Source organism: Antedon mediterranea, chromosome 1 (assembly GCF_964355755.1).
Source record: "Antedon mediterranea chromosome 1, ecAntMedi1.1, whole genome shotgun sequence".
Lineage (NCBI taxonomy): Eukaryota > Metazoa > Echinodermata > Crinoidea > Comatulida > Antedonidae > Antedon > Antedon mediterranea.
Genome location: NC_092670.1, coordinates 34534159 through 34557476, shown reverse-complemented (window position 1 = coordinate 34557476; position 23318 = coordinate 34534159). Strand labels below are relative to the sequence as shown.

The following is a 23318-nucleotide window of genomic DNA, read 5'->3' as shown; positions in this document are numbered from 1 at the left end:
TAAATGTGAAATCACAGACACACTAGAATGTAGATAGGACTGACACATGACAATAAAGAAGAAAGGAAAAGAAATGTATTATATTGGTTTTCACTGTTAAAAATCGGATTAAGTTCGATTCTTAAAAGTTTCGACCAATGAGCGTGCTTAATTCTTTCACTGCCTTTGTGTCGGTAAATAGCGTCTATCGTACGATATCATGTCATACATGCAAGAGTTCGTTGTTTATCAAAGTTTACAATCATAAATATGTTGTTCATTGATTCGTTTGATATTTATTTTGTTCTTATTTTGACGAATGAATTTGCCTTGAAAAAAGTTAGATCTGCGTGCGTGTAGGGCCTTCAGTACTGTACTATAAATACTGTACGATATATAGAATTTGGCCTATGATGTAGATTTGATTGTTATTATTGTTATTGTACACTGTCGTATAGTATCCCTTATCATCGGTGAACTATCATACGTTTGCTATCTTTTGTTCAATTCGATAAAGAACGACAAAACAATAATAAGAACATGTATGGCGTAGTAAAATAGATAGGCCTAGATTAGAAAGTTGGTCGTACGATTCATAACAGCAGTCCAACATGCCACCAATCAATCAAGCGTACCATCATTCTGGTCATTGATTGGTTGAATAATTCATCACCTCACTGTCGGCACATGCGTACATCGCTTCTTCAGAAATATCTTTCGATCGGTAGGTCAGCTGATTCATGTCTAGCCCACCTTTTCTCCCGCGAGGAGATGTCTGTTCTAAATCGTACCATAAAATTGACGGAGATGGTTAGAGATGGTTATTGTAAATTATTCCATAAGTTTATTAGTTACTGAAGAAGGTGGTCATATGATATTTGTCAGCAATATTAATTAACGGGGAGAGATAGTGTCAACTTTAGAAGGGTAAGCCTGCTTGTTGTTGATGAGCTCTTTAATTTTAGATTGTCTTGCATTGCGCTGCTGCTCTGCAGTGTTTTGTATTGACCTTGCTTCTTACGTACGTCGTAGGGCCTACCAATACTATAGTTAATTTCCTTGACCTGTACCAGTACATGGCCACTTGACTGTCATACAGCAGCAGGGTAGGTAGGGCATAGCCTATTCTCAACAAAAAATGGAGGGGGAGGGGAGGTGTCTTTTAATGTTTAATTGTTAATTGTATGTAACATGAAATTTAAATGTTCTATCGGCACAGATAGAGATACCGTACCGTATATCATTGTTTGTCGTCGATTGACGTTGCAAAATAGAGCGGCACACTTTGCCTTTTTGATACAAAACAAGACAACTCAACCCACGGTTGGCCGTCCGTGCTGGTGAACATTTTAAACATGGTGTAATACATAACTCCAAAATTACTTGTTTTTATTCTTACAGGTTACACTAAAAACTTGTAGTGAACGAGTTACAACCAAGATATCCTCAAATACAATAGATATATGAAGAAACTGCAATATTAATAAAGAGACCTGCTTCTGAATTTTCCCATTTATTTACTATATTGTGCAATAAAAACGTAATCATGGTAGTGACGCTGAAGAGTTCACGTGGTCTTGTGCTGCGCGCTGTCATACTTTTCGCAATCGGTGTAATTTTAGCAACTATTCTCAATGTTATGGCCATCCAGAGAAGAGTCACTATCTTGTCACCAGAAGTAATTGCCAATCTATTTGCGCAAAATTGGTGGCTACCAGAATGGTGGGTTCCAGCATCATGCGGATTAGCTGCAGGTAGGCTTTTACTTTAAAAATGACATTTATTTGGCAAGTAAAATTCTTTTTAAATTGATATAATCTTTATATGTTCAGTTTAAAATGAGAACTTTTACTGGCTCAATGTGCCAGTTACATAACCTTTTTTTATTTCTTTATATAGTTTGTGTTGGCATCCTTTGCCCATGCTTGGACTTGAGGTTAGGTGAGCCAAAACACTTCAAGAAGGAGTGGTCAAGTGTAATGAGATGCGTAGCGGTCTTTGTTGGAATCAATCATGCGTGCGCTGTATCCTTTTTTTAACATTTAGAATACAATAATATTTGTTTACGATGTCAAAGCTTCTGGTATGAATCAAGGGTCGGGCGAGCGTCCCCCATTTTGTCAGCTAAAAAGAATTAATGAACTAATGTTTTGTATCCATTAATTTTATGTCTAGTATCTTCCCTGTTTAAAAATCCTGGTTCTGCCCCAACAGCAAATGACTTGGAGTCACCACTGTTAATGCCGCTTTAACATGTTGTTAGAGTGCTCCTACAAATAATTGTATAAAAAAAATTGGTTAATTCGTTTTTGCTTATTTCCTTAACTCCTACAATAACAGAAAATTGATTTCGGAAACAATTTACAGTTTTCTATGACGATAGCTGCGATGTCTGTAGGCATGTGGTGGTTATTTGATCGGTCAAGGAGTGGTCTTGGGCTCGGTTTGGGCGTGGCTGTTCTTGTTTCACTTTTCACACAGCTCATAGTTTATGCAGATGTTAATAGGTAAGATTATGCTTTTCATTCTAAGGGGTGTTTATTCGAATAAAAATGGTAATGAAATTAATATAAAACGAAATATGAATTGTCCTTGTTTTGTTATGATTCAATGTTATGTCATGTGATGTTGGGTGAAGTACTTATATCAATATGTGTCTTAAGATAACCGGTTTTCATATATTGTCTTTCTGGTTCAATGCACTTACGGAATGCAATGTTAAGATTGCATAATCAATATTATCTAGTTGCTACCCAAGATAACCCATTTTCAGTTCACATATTTCATTGTGTCCACTTGCTTATCTATTGTTTTTTAATTGAGCTGTAAATGATGCTTCCGCTCAGGCTTAGACTTTAGTATTGCTAACTTGGTGGGTGGGTCACTAACTTAAATAACTAAAGCCATGTCTACACTATCAAACTAGTTTGACAAAAAAGTGTGATATGCCCAAATATGATAGTGACATGATTAAATATGGTAGTGATATGACATTTTTTTTTTAATCACATAAACTTTGATAGTGTAGACAGAACTTAAGTCTGAACGGACCTTTGGGCGTCTACTAGGGACAGTGGGATTATGCCAAGGTCATTGCTGCTGTAGCCTTTAACCACTCTGAGCAATCATTCATCTCCATCCACCTGAGTCTCTAAAATTGTTAAAGCTCATCTTAAGCTCGATCTACACTATCAAACTTTATGTGACAAAAAATGTGATGTGCTTGTATAAGACATGTATATATATATAGCATTGTCATTTTTTCAGTAATTTGCATATTGGATTTATATATATATATGGACATGATGATGTCATCACTACCATATTTGGTCATATCACTACCATATTTGGGCACATCACACTTTTTTACTTAGACAGAGCTTTAATGATAGACCAATATATCTTTTTGTGTTTTTAAGTATTATTTAAAAATTGTATTTTTTTAGGCCATTACATAAAGAAATAATGTACTCAAGATCCTGGCTTCCGTGCGTCTTCTTCTCCGGTGGTGTTACGGTTGGCAACATTGGCAGACAGCTGGCTGTGGTGAGTGATAAAAACTAATTATTAATTCTAGGGTTTTATCTGATAGAATTATTGTATAATTGCACGCGACTGATTATTCAATTGTGAAAGCTGGTACAGCTGGCGGCAGTCGGAGATATACTCCAGATATCATAAATGATTGTTGTTCACACACAAAAGTATACTCCTGATAATAGAAAAGTTATTTATGTTCACACACAAACAATTATGTCTGGACTATCATCAGCTAATAATATAAGAAATGTTAAATATTGTTTGTTTAAAAATTGTTGATTGCTCATACCTGACCTACAATTCATTGATTGATGGATTGATTTAAATTCTAAAATGTGTAGGGCGGTTTTTAGTATGAGCATAACAAAATATTTTTTAATTAAACCCTGTCTAGACCTTTCTTGGGTGAATGTCTTTGCTTAGTTGCAAATCCATGAGTGGTTGCTGTACATTATTCTCTTTATCTGTAAAGGGATGTGGAACTGATACGTGTCGCAGCTACAGATAAACCCTTTGTTCTCTGGAGCTCGGCATCGTGTTAGAATGCTATGTCCATGTGTTACAGTGGTGTACAATACGGTACCTAACCTGCTTAAAACCAGCTGCTGTGATGACCAGTATCATATCGTCACATTAACTTTATTGATTACCACCTGTAAACAATAAATTACTTTTTTTTCAGTATGAGGAACAGTGGAAGAAGAAACATGTAGATTAAAAACTTGAAATATAGATGATTGAAACTCTGCTTATAATGAATGAGCCAATTACAATAAACCTCTTAATATATGGATATACTTGGCTCTTATGGTTTTGACGTCGCTTCTACTACGTCATAAAAAAATGGAGAACTTACAAACGGATTAGTAGAGAGGACAATGCGGTTTAAGAGCTTTCAAAGCTGAAAGAGAACCTTGAATTTTTACAGAGAACTACAGACGCGGAGTTTAAAAAGAACTTTAAAAACATGGTTTTAAATGAAGATTCTACTCAACTTCATACAGTCCAGAATATGTACAGTAAGCTGGTGTTTTGGATGTTGCTGATAAGAAAATGTTCAATGATGTTTGTCATATTCTACTATGAAAGTCATTTATCGAGTTAATCTGGTGAGTTTTGCGAACTTTAAAGGATTCTCAAAACTGGTATGTGTGCTTAAGGTTGAGATAAGAAAGAACTCGGAAGTAAGAGAGGATTTGTTACTGATTTTCTCTCTTTACATTTTACTGTATACTTAAAGTTTACCTATGTTTATTTCATAATTTAATATTTACTATGTCAAGGTTATTTTACTGCTTACTCTTGTAGCCTTCATATTTGGTTGCAGTAGTACACCACCTAGCCTTCAATCAACGAGTCATGGGCTTAATTTTGGCAAACCGTAAAAATGATTTGCAGACTGCAACTATATGGAGTTAAGGGTTAGGGCTGTTGGGTCCTAAAGGTTTCCTTTGAAGTTTCTAGAATACAATAAAATTTGTGCAGTTTCGCCTATTTTGTGCAGACAAGCCACCAGTGACGTACTGTAATTGCTATATGAGCGCTCACTAGCTAAATCCAGGGCCCAAGAGCTTAAGGGGACAGAGGGAAAAAACCGAGGCCTCCCTAAACCAGTGGGTCTCTGCGTTACACCACTGCAAGGAGGCCTATATACCATGCCTGGAGAATAATTAATACTTGGTACACTTTCCCATGGTATTAAAATTGTCCATGCCATTTTGACGGATTTAACAATTTAACTTAATTTTTTTTCTTTTATACAGTAATTAAGACAAAACAATTAGTCTTCCAGTTTACAGTAATTAACACATATTTGAAATATTGTTCTCTCGTATTGGAATATCCTTTTAAAATTAAACCTACCCATATTTTGTTTACAAAAATTAATCTGGGAGAAATATATTATGTTTTTTTTTGGTGTAGGCATTTTTGTTCTCTTGAACCATCATCTACTTCCCATTAGATAAGCTGTAGTGTAAATTTTTCCTACATAAAAATACAGTGAATGTATAATTTAATACAGTATTTATTTGATAAAGGTCAAATTTTCTTAATCATTTTTAAATAACGACAGCATAAGTTGATTGTAAATACAAATTTATATCTGTAAAAAAAATAATTGTTTAACAATTATATTATTTTTAATAAGAAATCGAACAGGGTAAATTATTTGTTGGGATTATTTAAATTGTTAAAGAACTTGAGATCATTTTCTGTAGGAGGTTACTATTCATATTACGGTAATAATATTTTAAATTAGTTCTATTCTATACTAAAAGGGGAAAAAATGGAATGAAAATGTATGTAGGATTTCTATACATTAGGACTATGTTCTGCGTACATGTCTTTACATTTTCATCAAATAGCCATGTTCTTTTCACCCCACAAGTAGACACATCTTTTAAGTAGACACTGTATTCAGTATCTAAGCACACCTCCACCCACCTCCCCATTAATTATTTAGATACACAAATGTATTGTTTTGATGACTATATAAAGTGTTTAACATTCTGAACTCAGTTTTAATACACAGCTTTAATTTATTTAAACAATTCAATGGGCAGTCACATATTTTAAACAGTACTTTCAGATTTATTAAGAGGCTTTTTTGGGTTGCTGTGTGGTGTTTGTTTGTATTACAAACTTGGAGAGAGATTTTTTTTTTTTTAATGAATATCATGTAAACATGATTTTATCGTTTTTAAAATTAAGTATAAAAGAACATAGAAACTGGATTTGTATCCCTTTTTATACTGGTTTGGTAACATTAAGGAATACATGAGACTATGCAGTTACATTCTGAGTATGCTCACAAGTTTTGTGAGTGGGCTCACAAGTTTCTGAGTGCGTTCACAAGTTTCTGAGTGCGCTCACAAGTTTGTGAGTGCGCTCACTAGTTTGTGAGTGCGCTCACACGTTTCTGAGTGCGCTCACAAGTTTCTGATTGCACTCACAAGTTTCTGATTGCACTCACAAGTTTCTGATTGCACTCGCAAGTTTCTGAGTGCACTCGCAAGTTTCTGAGTGTACTCACAAGTTTCTGAGTGTACTCATACGTTTCTGAGTGTGCTCACAAGTTTCTGAGTATGCTCACAAGTTTCTGAGTGTGCTCACAAGTTTCTGAGTATGTTTATGTTTGTTATACATGCTACCTGCATAGGCTCATGCCATGTCATGAAATATCGTTTGTAATGACAGTAAAATGGAGGTTCCTCCAGTGTACTTTACTAATATGTTGATGTGCACTGGTTTAATTTAGACAAGCCCATGGCCAAAGTCTGTAGTTATTTCAAGACCTTTCGGTGTCTGAAATTCAAGCTCAAGTAGTATACGTATGAAACACTATATGTGCCAAAATATTTATCTTTTTACTAATATTAAGTAAAAACTCCGTCTGTAACCCAGACTATAATTAATTACATGGTGGAGGAAAGGTACTACTGTATGACTCCAAAGATTACGAAAGTGTAATGTATACACTGGCATGTGCACTACTAAGTCTGTTGTTGTGATAGCTCCCCATTTGACGAGGAAGCCAGGTTCTCAAGGGAGTGCACCACTACCACTGATTGCAATGTACTGTACTGTAATATTGGGATACACAGTTCTCATATTGTTTATGGGATGAACAAAGAAAAATGTAAATTTCATATACTTAATTTATTTGTTTTAAACTACTGTATAAAAAATGTCCATAACAGTTGCGATAGTCTTACTGTTGTAACTATAAAATTAGAAAATATTGTCTGGTATGATATTTAGGTTAGAAAACAATTTTTCAGCATTAATACATTTCTGTTTTGTTTTCATTCTGTATATTTCCAATGTCCATGATTTTTTGGATTAAATTGTGCAATTGTACAGGAAATTGAAAATTATTACTCTATTTGTCTTTTGTTGTGTAAAAATTAATTGAGACTTGCTAGTAGAGTCGGATTATGAAGATTTTATTCAAGAGAAGGTTTTCAATCAATGACATGGTCGTGGAATAATTAAGTGTCATTGTGCACAAATCATGGAGGTATAAATTATAAGCATTTGCAGATTAAAAAAAGTATACTGTACCCTACTGTTGATTTAAAAACAATGAATTAAATTGACACCAACAATGATGACCGCCCTCTTCCGGTCAGAGACAAAACAAAAAAGTCAATATTATCCGACGAAAGAGGGCGGCATAATTATAAACAAGACAAATTGCAAAAAGTACGGACGACGACAATACGACATCGTTTGTTGATGTTGTGTTTGTCGAAAAAGAGGCCTAGCAAATTCATCCATCTACAATATGTCAACAAAAGCAGGAGGGGTTCTGTTTAGAATGGGGTAAGTTGTAGTTGTAAATAAAGTAGCGCCTACTTATGACAAAAGCTACCGGCAGCAGATCTGAATTGACTAAATGAACCTCAAACTTGTTGTATAATGTAGGCTAGGCACCTCTCGGCTTCTACTTTAGCCTAATAAGTATAGGCCTAGGCCTAGTAGGGGCCTCTAGCTAGCTGGCCATTATATAGTGACTGGCTGGGGCCTAGGCCCATTGCACTGGCGGCTGGGGCCCGGCTGAGTAGAGAACAAGTAATACTAATATTTTGTACAGTATGCAATTAGGCCTATGGCTATGCATAATTCGCATAACATATACTTATACTTTATAGTTATACTTATAGGCCTACAGTACTAGCTAGCTAGGCCTAGGCTAGCTAGGTGACCAGATTTGTTGTGGCCTACTAGGCCTAGGCTTACTACCATTAATTAAGACTAGGCTAACACTAGGCCTAAATCTAAACTAGGGTAATATTTTCGAACTCTACTAGGCCTACTTAGTACTTGCCAATCATAAATTCTTTGATTTTATTTTGTTAATTCATGGATTTTCATTATTTAATTATGAAAAAATTACAAAAATTTAGCTTTAGCGCCCTCTACGTTCAAAATGATTTTAAAGAGATACCTGGATTGGTGTACAGTGTATAATCTATTTATACTTGTTTTTGTTTTTCAGGTACTATTTCTACTCCAACACAAGACTTGGTTATTATTATCACAAACGGAACATTGAGAAAGCCAAGGCACTGTTTTCTAATGGTCACTCAATAACAACCCCTCACGTGTGTAATGGTACGTTCCAATGATAAGTTAGTTAATAATAATATCCTGGATTTATATAGCGCTGAACATTATTACCCCAGTCATTTTTCCTTGTTCAAACACTTATGGAAACTAACATCTCCCATAATGCAGCTAGTAATCAGCGCAAAGTTGTTTCTCGATCCCACGATCAGTAGTCGAACGTCCAACACACGGCACCACACGCCCTTAAACGTGTAAATGTAATGCAAAAAGCTTTAATATGACTTTCTTTTTAAAAGTTTTATGTTTTTTATAGGTCTTCAAATCGTTCCAATTGCCCTTATAGAAGATAATTATTCTTACCTGATAGTAGATGACGAGTCCAAAACAGCAGTGGTCGTTGACCCTTCAGATGCTAGTGTTGTCCAGGTAACCAATCTTCATAAGTGGTTGTTAGAATAAAATTTTGATTTCTTTAATGATTTAGATGAAGCACATACCTATTTTGAATAGTGTGCTTATATGAACAGGCAAGGACAATTCCATTAAATTTTGGGACCATGGTTCCAATTCTGGACCAATTTTTAGTATACTTTTCAGACCTGCTAGTGTTTAAAGATAGGAAAGAATTTTTCAAAAGCCAGCGAGCAGTCTTAAAGTAACAAGTAAGCTGAAATTTTCTCGAGAGCTACTTGTCCAAAAAACTTCATTTTTGTACAAGAGGCAAGCGTTATAATTTGTGATTTGTAATTTTAAAACATAAAGTGATTTAATTTCTTTTCAAATTCACCCGTTTGTTTTTGGCGTTGCTGTTCTATTGTTAGTCAACATAATCTATTGTTAGTTGAAAGGCTGGTATACATAACCATTACACCAAATTCGCATACACATGCTTGTAGTGAAATAAGCCTTAATCACACACAGCAATAAGACACACACATATATTTTCTTGGAGAAATCTTGTGTAGGAGAATTTTGCAGTAGGTATGCATTCTCGGAGTGGCTTTCTAGTATTTGAATGTACTTAATTCAAAACAGCTATATAGTGTGCTTATATGAAGACCCTACTTTAGTATTTAAATGAGGCAGTTATTCCAAAGAGCATAAGGAATTTAAAGTCTGTGCAAAAGCAATATAAAATTATGATATTTATTTTGTTTTTCTACAGGCTGTTATAGAGACTGAAGGTGTTAATTTAAAGGCAATTCTGACAACACACAAACACTGGTAAGATTCATTAATATTAGAACTATCAAGGGGACACCAAACCAGACCAAAAAAAGTTTCCTCTTAAAGATGTATTGTCCCCAAAACATGAAAAATGAAGATTAATAAAATCAGATTTAGAATTTCCGTATTTTCCGGAGTATAGGTCGACCCCAAGTATAAGTCGACCCCCAACTTTGACCTAGAATATCTATTATTATTATTATTATTATTATTTATCTAAACCACAACGACTTCGCCAGCCTATAATAAATGACAGCGATGTAGCGTTACTTGCCATCAACGATGTTTTTTTGGTCACTCGAATAAATTAAAACGAGTTATCTGTTAGGTGCTTATTAATTGTACAGACGAGTAGTTGTAAATCGCGTTATCTGTAAATGTACACGCGCCTGACTAAGGAGAAATTATTTTATGCATGCAGTAATTGTAATTACAAACAAACAAACAAATTGCGCATGTGTATAGATGAAAATATCGTGCAATAACAAACATGCTGCATGGACATTCCGACGTCGTAGTTTGTTCGTGGTGTATGTTATGATGTTTTCGCGAGTGAATAAGAAATATAAAACACAAACGAAAACTATTTATTCTTAATTATCTTAAAAGCGTAATATTAACATCAAAATGAGTCTTCGTGATATATTAATATTTTATTGACCAGTACTTGTTGGAGTTGTATTATTTTGTACAATGCGTGTGGTACTGGGAAAACACTCTCAACAAGTTTGCTTCATTAATGTGCATGAGACTCTGTGACGACCCACTTTACGTGACGTCAATTTACTTTAGCTGCATGTGCGAAGTAGTCACTGTCGATCGCGGTTGCGTGTGTGTGTGGCCGGCCGGCCTGGTTTAAACGATCGTTAAATGACCATGTAGCTTCATCAACTCTATTCATTGACTGTGATTGATCATCGGAGGTACTGCTACTCTACAATACAGGAGTGACGATCACAAAGGATGCCGACCTGCTTAGTGGAACGTGACCAAGCTCACCACGTGGCTTTTATCAACTTGCTCCTTTTACACTTCACTGTGATTGATCGTTGGTAACGCTAGAGATTGATAGTACACAAAGAATGTCGACGTACCTGCTTGGTGGAATGCGATCAAGCTGACGATGTGCTTTATCAAAGTACCGACGTATTATTTTCGCTATGAAAATGTGCAAACCACAAAAAAAAAATATTTGTTAGCTTCTTTTATATAAAGTGTAGTTAGGACCATCATTGTAAAATATTGTAAATAAATTTATGCATGGTTAATGTATTCTGTTTGTGTATTCTGTCCTTTATTTGTATATTTTGATGTGCATTGACATTTATTTTAATTATAGTAATGCCGCCCTCTATTTCTTTAACTATGTTCATACAGTGAATTTAAAGCAGAACCTTGATTACATTGAGCATGCTCTGTTAGCCACACCTTTGAAATGAAAATTATTGTGCATTTGGTTCATTTGTTTTGTTCATATGAATAATTGCATAAAAAAAATCTTTTAATTTCCTATATAATACATTTATTATATTTTTTCCACACCATGCCAGGCCAACCCCAACTGGCATAAGCCTGTTTTCCTGTCGACGTTAATCGACGCTATCGTTAACAATAATCGGCTATCTTTTCTACGTAAACATTGAAATGTTAACGATTTACAGGAAAAGGTACTCGCTATCGTTATCATTTCAACTTGATCGTTTTCAAACGATCGTTGTTGAACTGTCGCTCTGTTTGTTATGTTCAGTCTGTCATGTCCAGTCGTTATTTTTGTGGTGTTCTTTCTTCTTTACTGGCACTATATGTATTTATCTTATTTCAATTTTTAAATTATAACTTTCATTTCATTTTAAAATTTTGCATATTAAAGGTCCACTGCCAGGGATTTTAACCCAGAACCTCTCAATTAAAGTCATCTCTTCAATTTACAATAGTTAATAAATTAAATTAAAATAATATATTTTTTATGTCAAATTACCTTTGTCATACATTTTTAGATTATATTAGTTTCATAAAACAATTTCCTCTGCTTGTATACTTACTCAATAGGATAATACTACTCAAAATCTCGTTAAATGTTGTGCTTGCTTGATAATACTGGAAGTAAGTTTTATATCTTACACAATTCTATTTTCAGTAATTACTAAAGTACAGACAATCCCAATCTAAAGGTTGTTCAACTTGTTTTATTTTGTGCTGGTTAAGAATGTGCATTCATTAATGTCGTGTTTGTATTTTTAGTTGATTTTCTGCTGGTTAAAGTTGGGTTTTTAAGGTTTTTATTAATTCATCAACCGTAGTCATTATGTGTATTTTTTGTTTTCTACAAAAGGGCACCTCTTCCACAAGAGGGGCAAATAATCGTTGTGAATGAGGCTAGTTAACCATTATTATCAATCATCAGTCTCCAGTTTCAATAAAATTAACTTACTGAAACTTACTTTTTAACCTTCCATAACCCAGGCCTTGTCTTTTAACGAGTGCGATCACTCACCTACAGTAACACACTCTAAACTGCCCTTGAGGAATGCGATTTAAAACACGTTTAAATTTGGTAATCTTCTACACACCAAAATACAAACAGCACACCTACAGCACCCCTGAATGTATTGAGGAGTGCAATTTGTTTCACACCTACAGTATAATTTTTAAAAGACAAGGCCTGATCACCCACTCCTTTATATAAATAACTGAATTTATTAATTAAAAATTTTGTGATATTCACAACGTTCAACTGTCATCTTTTATGTTCCATTTTTTTCATAATTTACTTTGTCCGACCATGTTAGATTTATTTAGCAATGCTCGCAGTTTAAATTTATTCCTTTTGTTCGATTACGCAGCTCTGCTTATTTTATTTCTGTCTTAGGTCCCCAATTATGGAATAAATTAAATGATACTTTAATAAAACAATGTCATTCCTTTTACTTCTTTTCGCAAATACTCTTTCGTTTGCAATTCCTCCTAAAAGCTGTAATTTATTTTTTTAATCAGATTTTTTCACTATCTATATAATACAGTATCTGTATGTGTTTCATTCTTACACGACATATACAGTAGTTATCGTTCTGTATTTTTATCAAATATAAGGTGTAACAGGACAAGAAAAAATGTTTTTGTTCTGGTTTTGACCTTATTTACGGTTCTATGTTCAACTCAAATTATTATTTTGTATTTATCTTGGCCGTATATTAAATAAATTGTGTTGTCACACAAACGATTCAGTTTGAGAAGAGCACTTCAGGAACAGATACTTCAATCAACATTCCCGTCCTTGTAGGGTTTGTTTCTATTAGATCACCTGTTGTTTTTGTAACAAGTCACAACAGCGCTCTTATCAAAGCGATTCACAATAATTCATACATATTATGAGTTTTTATATAAAGCACAGTTTACTAGATGATGTCACATACAGTACATAAGTAAGGTCCCTTCCTGTAGTGAAGTATACCTACTTGACAAACAGTATTCAAAATGGTATAGTAGTATACAAATACTGTAACAGTTGTAATACAGTCAACTCTACCAATACGAGAATCTCTGAACATTTTTACAAAATCAGCTTTTTCTTGATATCCGAATGGTCTCACATTCAGAATACCAGACTTCCCAGAAAACCATAGGCCAGCCCAAGGGTGTCCTGTATTGAGATGGGTTACTGTCTACAACTATACTGTAGTTTCCAAATTGAGAAATAGTTATTACAGTATTACAGCTTTTAAAACCATTGTACAACTGATTCAAATAAAACCCAGACAGTCTTTAGGGGACTGGGATATCTGGTTGGGTTTTTTGGTAGAATAACACAATATTTGCATACATCCTATACTAATTGCACCTTAAGAAACTTTTAGTTTACAGTATTGTGAGAATTGTGTGTGATGCGCGGCTAATGAATGATGTTTGATGGAAATCCACCCTGTAGTGTGTGCTGTTTATCTCCACTCCGCAGCCAAATCCAGAGTGCCTAATTTCAAGATGGAATAAAACTTTACTTTTAGAATAGTAGATATGAATGTTATATTATAAAACAAATAATGAATGTTTTGTTTTTGTCAAATGGGTGTTGTATCTCTTCCTCCCATAGTTCCTCCTCCTCCTCCAAAGTTATAATGCTAAATATAGGACATTAGGTTAAGTTCAGCACATAATATCACAATTTTTAGGGACTGCACCCCCTTATCCTTAATGCGATCCGCCATTGCGATTGAAGCGATATAACTCCAATAGACTGTAAAAGACCAACTATAGCTTCTTTGCCAATTAAAAGCACCAAATCAAATCTTCTACAAATGCTCTATACATAGCATTTTCTTGCTAAATTCAATACCATCTACATTTAGTTTCACATAAGACATACTCAACAGCTGTAATATTTCCCCTAACAATAGGGATAATAATACTGTACAAAACTTTAAAGAGTTGATCCTGTTCGATCAACTCTGTTAATACCAAAAAATATTTCTATTCTTCACTAAAAATCTTAGCAGTAAAACTCTGACATTATCTTCCTAACAGTTTGAGGAGTGCAATGAAAAAAATAGAATTAAAAAATGTGTTGCTTTTCATTTGAATTCTTTCATAATTTTTCTTGTTAATTTTAATGTCCAGTTTATTCTGTTTTTGTAATACTTTATAATATAAATATTTATTATATTGTTTCAAGAGGTTCCCACTTCTGTGTTGGGCCAATGGGCCATAGTTTCCTCTTTGGCTATTTGCCAAATTTGTAATAAATAAATAATTCTTTTACTTTTACTTGAAATTACAGTATCTGGCAAATATCTTTCCTGTTGAGTTAAAATATTTCATCTGCTCTAGTAGTACTTCAGCATTTTTGTGCTGTAATTACAATTTCTATTTCTGATTTATTAAAATAGTCAATTAAATATATTGAAACTACATTATTATAGTTCTTTTTATTAGCATATGATACCAATTCTTGTGAAATATGGAACGTGACAAAATATAGTTTAATTTGAAATCACAACTTGTTTATTACCCATAAATATGCATATAATAAACAGTTTCGTCGCCAAATTTCTGATGAGCCATTCATTTTATTACAGTTTATACCATTGTCTATGATGTCAATTTATGCCTCTTATTTGGTTAACACTAAAGTTACTATACAAGAAGAAAACATTCATTCTAAATCTCCGCTCCTTTGTGGATATACAGTACAAGAGTACACTCAGAAAACAAATTTGGAGAGGCGAGTCCCTAGTGCAGTTGGATTGACTATCTGTCGACCTTTTAGCAGCTTCTGTAGCCAATCTGACTCTTAAATTTTCATGCTAATCTGCATTCCTTCGGACTCTGTCGGTAGGACCGAAAGAGGAACCTGTTGCTTGGGTCTACGTATTCTTTTACTCAGGCTTACACCTTGGAGAGGTCAACCCAGTCCTGCCATTGTACTGTACATGGCATACTATTAAAATCATACTGTAGTTACAGATATAAAGGGGGTGGGCGAACCCCCCTTTACAGTGAACCCTACTAAACTGACTGCAAATCACCCTTAACCGACTGCGAACCCCCCTTAACCGACTGCGAACCCCAATCCCTGACATGCCCAATACCCTCACCACCTCATTTTTTGAAATCCTCCAAATACGTGCCCCTGTACAAAAGGTTATTTGTAAATTGAAAAATTCGTAAACTTATTCGTGAATAACTCTAACTACTTCCTCTCTGTATGAGCATGCGTCGAGCGATACGTGTCTGTAAATTTCAAAGAGTAGAAAATGAATTGCCAATTTTCACCTGAAAAATAAAATACCGTACTTGTCCGAACACCCCTTGAGAGATCCTGGCTACTATAAACAGTGGCATACTGTAAGTGTAAGGATGCAGAGGATATACAGCAACATGTAAACAGCCCTATAATAAATACCCAATATTGAATACTTATCATGGTGCTATTAACTTACAGCTAAACATATAATTATTTTATAATTTTTTCAAAACCTTACATCAGTACATTGAACTACACAAGGTCATGGTATGGTAATTAAAATTTCCCAGGTTCAATTTTTACCATGAAGATCAAAGAACTATCAAAGCCCCTGAAAAAGTACAAATTAGGTTGATTGAGATTTCACCACACCTACTGTAATGTCCAATTTGGTAACATCCTTCTCCTTATGCCCACACCTTAATTAATTAATCGTGCATTATGTATACCCTTACCAGGTAATAAAAAAGGAGTTCTTAGTGTACTTTGCATTTGATTGCATACTCAATAGACTGTCTGTTTTTCCTCCTGGCTGTTGTTGTTATTGACTAATTATCTGCTTAAATTCTAACACTAGCATATACTGCTAGAATCATTTAATTTATTTCATCTTTTATTTTTTAAGAAAAAAGAATACAGAGTACAAAATTCTCCCTAGCTTGAGAACAAAAGTGTCTATCCATTATTATAAATATAAAAACTAAATATATATATAAATAAACCTTTTAAGGAGAGAAGTGTAGGATTGGTCCTGGTGTTGTCTCATCATATTTATTTTAATAACATCCAAAAGTAAGAAGCTATTAACAGGATGCCTAATGATATATATTTAAATATACACTAAAGAAAATGTAAATAAATAAAACATTCACAGACATTTCATATACTGTATATATACTGTATAAATTACACATTACTGATCCTTCTGTAGTCTCAGTACCATTTATATTAACATTAACAGCGTGGAAATATACAGTATCATAAGAAATCTTAAATTTTGATTTAAAAAAATCTAGAAATTGTTGAAATTCCTATAGATACAACTTAACACGTTCACTGCCACGGCGTATTTATACGTCAAAAATTGCGTGTCGCTACTTGCCAAGACGTAATACTACGTCAAAATCGTAGCACTTTGTATTGTATGTAGAATCGCTGGCAGTGGTGATTGGAACAGGAATTATCGCATGGCAGTTTATGAATGATGTACGTAAACGATAATCTAAAAATAAATGTCATATGTTTGTTTGTGTTTATTCCCTCATGCATTGAATATGGCGCCCTCACACTCAATATAATCATCTCAAACGGGACTTGGCACTGGGACAGAAATTACGGAAAATGCCTTGGCAGTCAATGTGTTAAAATAAAATTACTTACAAAAACGTCCAATGCCAACGCTGGCTACAATTTCCTCAAACTAAACGAAGCTTAGCAGTTGGTTTTAACGACCGTTACCTGCCCAGTAAAAAAAATTTCATGATCTACTTCCATTCATTTTGAATGACCTGACTCACATGGTCTGGAGTTTTCACTAATGCTTGCTTGAAAATTAGCGCAGTTGCATTTTATAGTCTGTAGATAGGCCTGTTTAAATCCTCTGTTTTTCCACGCATAAATAATTGGATTAATCATAGAGTTTGCAAGAGCTAAAACGCCAACAGCACGCCATAAAGTTTTGGAAGTGTTTCCTTTTACATCGGCAATAGACAATATCATGATTGGCGCCCAGCAGATTGCGAACACGAGAGAAACCAGAAGAAGATTTTTAGCTATCTTGATATCTGACGGACGAAGCAAGCTTCTGCGTCCATGCGTCGACATTCTTCTATCTGATGTTGGTTGCGTTTGAATTTTAACCGAACTCGTTTTAAGCAATTTAAAGATCTTGTAATAGCAAATGAAGATGATAACTGCGGTACATCCAAAGTAAATGGTTAAAATCGTAGCCATATATTTCCACGATTCCCGTGAACTTGATATGTTGCAAGACATAAGATTAATATTCAGACCGTAGCTTCCAAATCCAAGTAGCGGCGGTAAGACCGATAGAAGCGCTAATAACCACGTTAAACAACAGAATAATATGGTATTTTTTTTCGAGAAAATGTCTGTATAATGTTTAGACTGCACAATACAGATATAACGATTGATTGCGATCGCTGCCAAGTTCATCAGAGAAGCTCCGCAAGTCCAAGCCGTTGCAAACCCAATGTATTTACAAATAGCATTACCCAATGGCCACTCTTGGTGTATGATTGTTAATACGTAGAATGGGTTCACAAACAGACAAACGATGAGATCGGCTACAGCGAGATTTGCGATAAAGAAGTTTGTGGGTGTTGATAGTTTGTGTACTCGTATAACTGCGATTATTGTAAGACTGTTTCCACAAATACCGATGATAGAAAACATCAACAAGAAAATTATATGAAACGATGAAGCAATCTGTTCAACTTTTGTTAATTCATGCAACATTTTGGTCATGTTTAATTTTCTGAAAAGGAATAGTAACATTAATAATGTATTATTAGTGCTCAATTTTTAATTAATTACATAGTTCAGACAATGAAATAGCTTTGAGAAAAGAAAAAAGGAAAAGAATTTTGGATTTTGACAAGTTTCTTGTTGATTTTTTAATATTTACCCTTGTTTGTACAGTCGCATTAAATGCTAATTTACAATAATCAAGACTTTATTTGGACTTGTAAAAAGATGTAATCAGTGAACTATTCTAGAATAATACATTCTTGCAATGCAAGGAGGTAGGCTCAATCAAAACACATTATTCAGTGTTTACTTGCTGTTTTGAAATAAAATAATTATATAAGAGAGATTTTCAATACTTACACTGTATGCTGTAAGGCCTTAACAGCAGCCGTTCTTGTCCAGTACTTCTCACAACGAAACAAAATCTCTATTAACTTTCACAACATTTCAGGCATTCTAGACAATAGAAAGGTTTCATTTTGCAGTTACACAGTCAACTCTTACTCTGTTGAAACTAATGAGAACAACGTTAACATTAAGTACATCCTGGTTACTCTGTTGCTAAAGTAAAAGACAGGGTATTCCCATACATTTCATGTTAAGTCTAGAAAAAAAAAAACATCTTATCTATAACCTACTGGTAGTTACAGACTATCTGCTGCATAGTTTATAGAACTTGTACCTTTCTTTCGGCTTAATATAATAAGAATGTTAAAAAGTAATTTCTCTATACAGTAATATACCCCTTTGATGTATTACTATTATTAGTAAGTGTCTTCAAACATTGTAAATGCTATTCAAAAATCATATCACAAAATGTAATGTCTACAAAATTTGTAACTCTGTACATTAATTGTTGCAGGTCTGTCTATGTTGCTGTAAAGTTACATTAAGCTTTATTACTAGATTTTATTTATTTGTTGAACTTTAAAGTCAGTATGACCTTGTTTGTGAATCAGTGTTTCCACAAAAACTTAACTAATATTTTAATATTTTGTCTTAACTAATATATATAGGTATATATAGGTATTTATTCATAAAAAAACACATAAATAGTACAAACAGAAGGCAGCCAATGGCTGAAAAATTCTGCAAACAACGTACAAAGTAAAAATTTAAAAGACTCTAACAACAATATAATATATAAAAGTACACAGTAAATCAGATCATTAAAAAGCCGTTAAAATACTTAAAAAAATATCTAGTTTCTACTTCCAGATTACTGTTAGAAAATAGTGCTCTCGATTGAGCTATTTATTAATAGAGTTTCAAAAGCTTGTAATTTCCTAATATTCCCAGGCAGGCAAATCTAGCAAAAATTGCCTTATTGTTTATAGACTTTTAAAGCAATAAAAAGGCATAATTGAAACTCATTTTCTAATTATCTGTACTCATGGAAAACTAGCATAAATAAACAAGATTTAATCAAAGAATACTAATTATTAATAATTAATATTTAAAAAAAAAACAGTTTATCAAATCAAGAAATTAACACTACTTTTAGATCAAGTACAAACTACATAAAAGTTCATTGGTATAAATATAATATTTTTTTTCACCAACAACTGATAATTTGAAGACAAAATATTGTATGACAAGATTTGGAGGAAAGTAACACAATGTACTTTTTTTAATGTCCAGTAAAAACTAAATAAATCTGATCTTTTTTCAACAACTCTTGATCTCAAGACATAACTCAACACACACCCAGTGGCGTAACGTCTATGAGCGCTCACTGGCTAAACCCAGGGGCCCCAGAGCTTATGGGGGCCCCTGAGCAGTGTCCAAAGGAATAAACAGGCATTAAAATATGTAGAAAAAGGCTACATTAAAAACAGCTGAGGACTCCAGTGTTGGAGAGCCTATTAGGGTTCCTAAACCAGGAGCTCAGGCCTCTTCATTACACCACTGCACACTCCGATTTTAAATACATTCATCTGGAGTATGCTGCCTTGTTTAAGTAATTCTAATAATATAAATGCTCGGGCATAAGCATAAAGAAACCTGTTTGTTACTTTTAATATTAAAATATTTAATCATGGATAATAATTAATAATAATAATACATTTTTTCTCCATGGTTTGATCAACTTTTGAACACAGTAAATCTTGGAGGAAATTAATAGACTATTGTATATTCTCATTAAATGATGAATTAACAATACACAGTGCATTACAAAGTAATAAAAACATAATTCTTACCTGTTACTAAATAATTCTGATGAAATGTATGCATATAGTTTAACACAAAACAGAAAATCAGATGAGATACTGTACTACTTTCACAAACAAACCGGCAAGAAGAGGTACTACTCAAATACTGATACTAAAAATGAATATGTGCTATATTCGTATAGTACAGACTATTTGTACTAAAGTTAAAGTGCATAACAAAACCGTTTTATTTTGCCCTACTGTTAAACCACAATAAAAAGTTTATCTGATTGTCTATGTCTACAAAACAATAGACACTTTGTTTTCTTCACTTTTTTATATTTTAGTCTAAGTATGACTCACCTGGTGTAAATAAAAGATAATTGTTTTTTCTTTAACCTTTTCAGAAGATTTTCTTTACATGTTTTGTTCCTCAATAAAATGTTAGGATTCAGCTTCCTCAATATATGTCAATCAGTTTTTGGTTCTTTATTAATGTTCTTTTGAAAATGACGATATTTATTTACTCTTAGACTATATTTATATTTATTCTAGTAAGCCTGTATTTTTATCAATTTAACCATATATTATGTGGTTGGTGTAGAGTAAGCTCTTTAAAATTTGGAGCCACAGTACGTTTGGAGCACACTCATTTACCTGTTCCTGGGTTCAATTCCTCACATGGTACTACTATTCATTTCACACCAAGAATCATTGCTGTAAGTAAGTCCCTAAAGTGTCTAACATAACAAAAATACTTTTTTGATATGCAACTTAACGTAATTTATTTAATTTTTTTATGGCCGACGTCTGTCATTTAGTTTTACATTCATCTGAATGAACCTAAGCCAGGACTGTTTAAAGCACCTGGTCCTAACATTGATCAAGGGCTTCTCTCGTCCAGTGCCCACCTTGACCAAAGGAAAAGCATGGGCCAATACGTCTGAGGCAGATACTTGATGCAGGGGCTGCTATAAGAGTCAGCAGTGCTGCTTCAAATGCCTAATGGGACCCTCATATACAGCACCCGATATTCCCAGATGGTCTCCCATCCAAGCTCTAACCAGGCCCAACGTTTCGGTGATCTGATGACAGTGTTCTCCCCAGGATTCACATCAAGCGTCACGCTTCCGCCCCCCCTCCCTTACAGGGGGGAGGGGGAATTCCGATGAGACTAAGTACTTGAGTCACAGCCCCACCATGGTTGGGGCTGTGGGGAAGCGATTTTTGGTAATTTACACCCTAGATGGCCGGAAATGGTACTCTCGCACTTAACATTTATGTTGAATGACACCTCTGGTTTGGCCGGAAATAACACTAGCGCGCTAGCAAACAACAAAACGATCGTAGCCAACTTTTTCCGCCGGTAAACATACGTGAAGAAACATTTTTTGCGTTCATTACGAACGTCAGGGGGAAGCCCCAATGAAAAAAATAGGCCTAATCTAAGCCTACTCATCAGTAGGACAACTCTAGTTGGCCGGAAACGAAACTTTATAGCGCACTAGCAAACAGTAAAACCATCGTAGCATACTTTTTCCGCCAGTAAACATACGCGATAAAAAAATGTTTGTGCATTCAATTCAATACGAACGTCAAGGGGAATTCCTCGATGAAATAAAACTAGGCCTACTCATGAGTAGGACAACTCTGTAGTAGTTGGCCGGAAAGACACTTCATAGCGCGCTACCAAACCGCACGATTGTAGCCTACTTTTTCCGCCGCCGGTAAACATACGCGATAAGAAACATTTTTTGCGTTCATTACGAACGTCAAGGGGAATTCCCCGATCAAATAAAAAATGCCTACTAATCAGTAGGACAACTCTGTAGTTGGCCGGAAAGGACACCTTCATAGAGCGCGCTAGCAAACAGCCCGATCGTAGCCTTTTCCGCAGGTAAACATACGCGATAAATGAAAACAAAAATATGCCTACACATCAGGCAGTAGGCAACTGTAGTTAGCCGGAAACGACACCTTATAGCGCGTTAGCAAACATTAAAACGATCGTAGCCTACTTTTTTTTTCGCCGGCGGGTAAACATATGCGATAAAAAAACATTTTTTTTGCGTTCAAATAAAACTAGGCCTACTCATCATTAGTAAGACGCCTCTAGTTGCCCGGAAATAAGACTTCATAGCGCACTAGCAAATAGGAAAACGATTGTAGCCTTCTTCTTGAATGTATTATACGATCAAAGCAGCTAGCATTGAATTGCGCCTAGAAAATCAATCGCGCCTTTGTCATTTGATGATGTGCGTATGTTACCGACGAAAGAGTAAATCCCACCGATCCATAGAGAATCAATTAATTCAATGTGATATTGAAAATATCATTGATATTCAGTTTTTAATACACATAACATGTTTACAAGAAAAATCAATCAATCACAATCAATCATTGTTTTAACTGAAAACTTTATTTACAATATACAAGTTACCACATTTTAGACGATTCAGACAACAGCCAATACTAGAGATCGATGGCAGTAACAAAACACGTGCTTACATCTCTCGGCGGCGGCCGGTGAAAGCACCATGTGACATACAATATGCAGTACTGATATCACGATACCATGTGACATCCCTTGTCACTCGACTTTCTCACAAAGTAGGGCCTAACACATTCTAGCACCGATGTACAAATGTTAAGTGAAATAAGACTTTAGCGCACTAGCAAATAGGAAAACGATCGTAGCCTTCTTGAATGTATTATACGATCAAAGCAGCTAGCATTGAATTGCGCCTAGAAATCATTTGATGACGTGCGTATGTTACCGACGAAAGAGTAAATCCCACCGATAGAGTCGATTAATTCAGTGTGATATTGAAAATAATAATATCATTGATATTTATTTTTAATACACATAACATTTTTACAAGAAAAACAATACAATCAATCATTTACTTTATTTACAATATACAAGTTACCACATTTTAGACAACAGCCAATACTAGAGATCGAAAGAGAGACATGGCAGTAACAAAACACGTGTTTACATCTCTCGGCGGCGGCCGGTGAAAGCGAGTCTCAGTTGTTTAACACTTTGTTACGCAGTCTTTTGTTTTTCGTCTAGTGGTCATGTCACGTGTCTCGTATGCATTAGGCTCTTTATGCAT

General features: G+C 34.5%; 3 protein-coding genes across 4 annotated transcripts in view; 2 read left to right on the top strand and 1 right to left on the bottom strand.

Moving 5' to 3' along the window:
• Nucleotides 1-726: 726 nt before the first annotated feature.
• On the top strand, nucleotides 727-7370 carry LOC140039409 (insulin-induced gene 2 protein-like). Its single transcript, XM_072085044.1, has 6 exons — nucleotides 727-906; nucleotides 1381-1733; nucleotides 1879-2003; nucleotides 2320-2486; nucleotides 3426-3525; nucleotides 4202-7370. The coding sequence occupies exons 2-6, from the start codon at nucleotides 1526-1528 to the stop codon at nucleotides 4235-4237; spliced, it is 636 nt and encodes a 211-aa protein (XP_071941145.1). The 5' UTR covers nucleotides 727-906; nucleotides 1381-1525; the 3' UTR covers nucleotides 4238-7370.
• A 390-nt stretch (nucleotides 7371-7760) lies between these two features.
• Nucleotides 7761-23318, top strand: part of LOC140039323 (probable hydrolase PNKD) — a 54418-nt gene continuing 38860 nt past the window's right edge. The window contains exons 1-4 of the mRNA XM_072084956.1: nucleotides 7761-7845; nucleotides 8522-8637; nucleotides 8906-9018; nucleotides 9758-9816. Coding sequence (XP_071941057.1) covers nucleotides 7808-7845; nucleotides 8522-8637; nucleotides 8906-9018; nucleotides 9758-9816 — 326 coding nt within the window. The 5' untranslated portion in view covers nucleotides 7761-7807. The remainder of the gene's footprint in view (nucleotides 7846-8521; nucleotides 8638-8905; nucleotides 9019-9757; nucleotides 9817-23318) is intronic.
• On the bottom strand, nucleotides 14691-20438 carry LOC140039152 (melatonin receptor type 1B-A-like). Of its 2 annotated transcripts, none has more exons than XM_072084798.1 (3): nucleotides 20248-20438; nucleotides 18407-18560; nucleotides 14691-18053 (listed from the first exon to the last, which is right to left on the bottom strand). In XM_072084798.1, exon 3 carries the CDS (start codon nucleotides 18041-18043, stop codon nucleotides 17051-17053), a length of 993 nt encoding a protein of 330 aa, XP_071940899.1. In that variant the 5' UTR covers nucleotides 18044-18053; nucleotides 18407-18560; nucleotides 20248-20438; the 3' UTR covers nucleotides 14691-17050. The 2 variants fall into 2 exon arrangements, with proteins under 2 accessions (XP_071940899.1, XP_071940971.1); XM_072084870.1 differs by having other exon boundaries at nucleotides 18407-18502.

Bases quoted from the DNA above. Each gene is read 5' to 3' on its own strand.
- LOC140039409 (XM_072085044.1), top strand. From the start codon at position 1,526: ATGGTAGTGACGCTGAAGAGTTCACGTGGTCTTGTGCTGCGCGCTGTC. The intron at 2,487-3,425 runs GTAAGATTATGC...GTATTTTTTTAG, and splicing joins GTTTATGCAGATGTTAATAG to GCCATTACATAAAGAAATAA. The intron at 3,526-4,201 runs GTGAGTGATAAA...CTTTTTTTTCAG, and splicing joins TTGGCAGACAGCTGGCTGTG to TATGAGGAACAGTGGAAGAA.
- LOC140039152 (XM_072084798.1), bottom strand. From the start codon at position 18,043: ATGACCAAAATGTTGCATGAATTAACAAAAGTTGAACAGATTGCTTCA.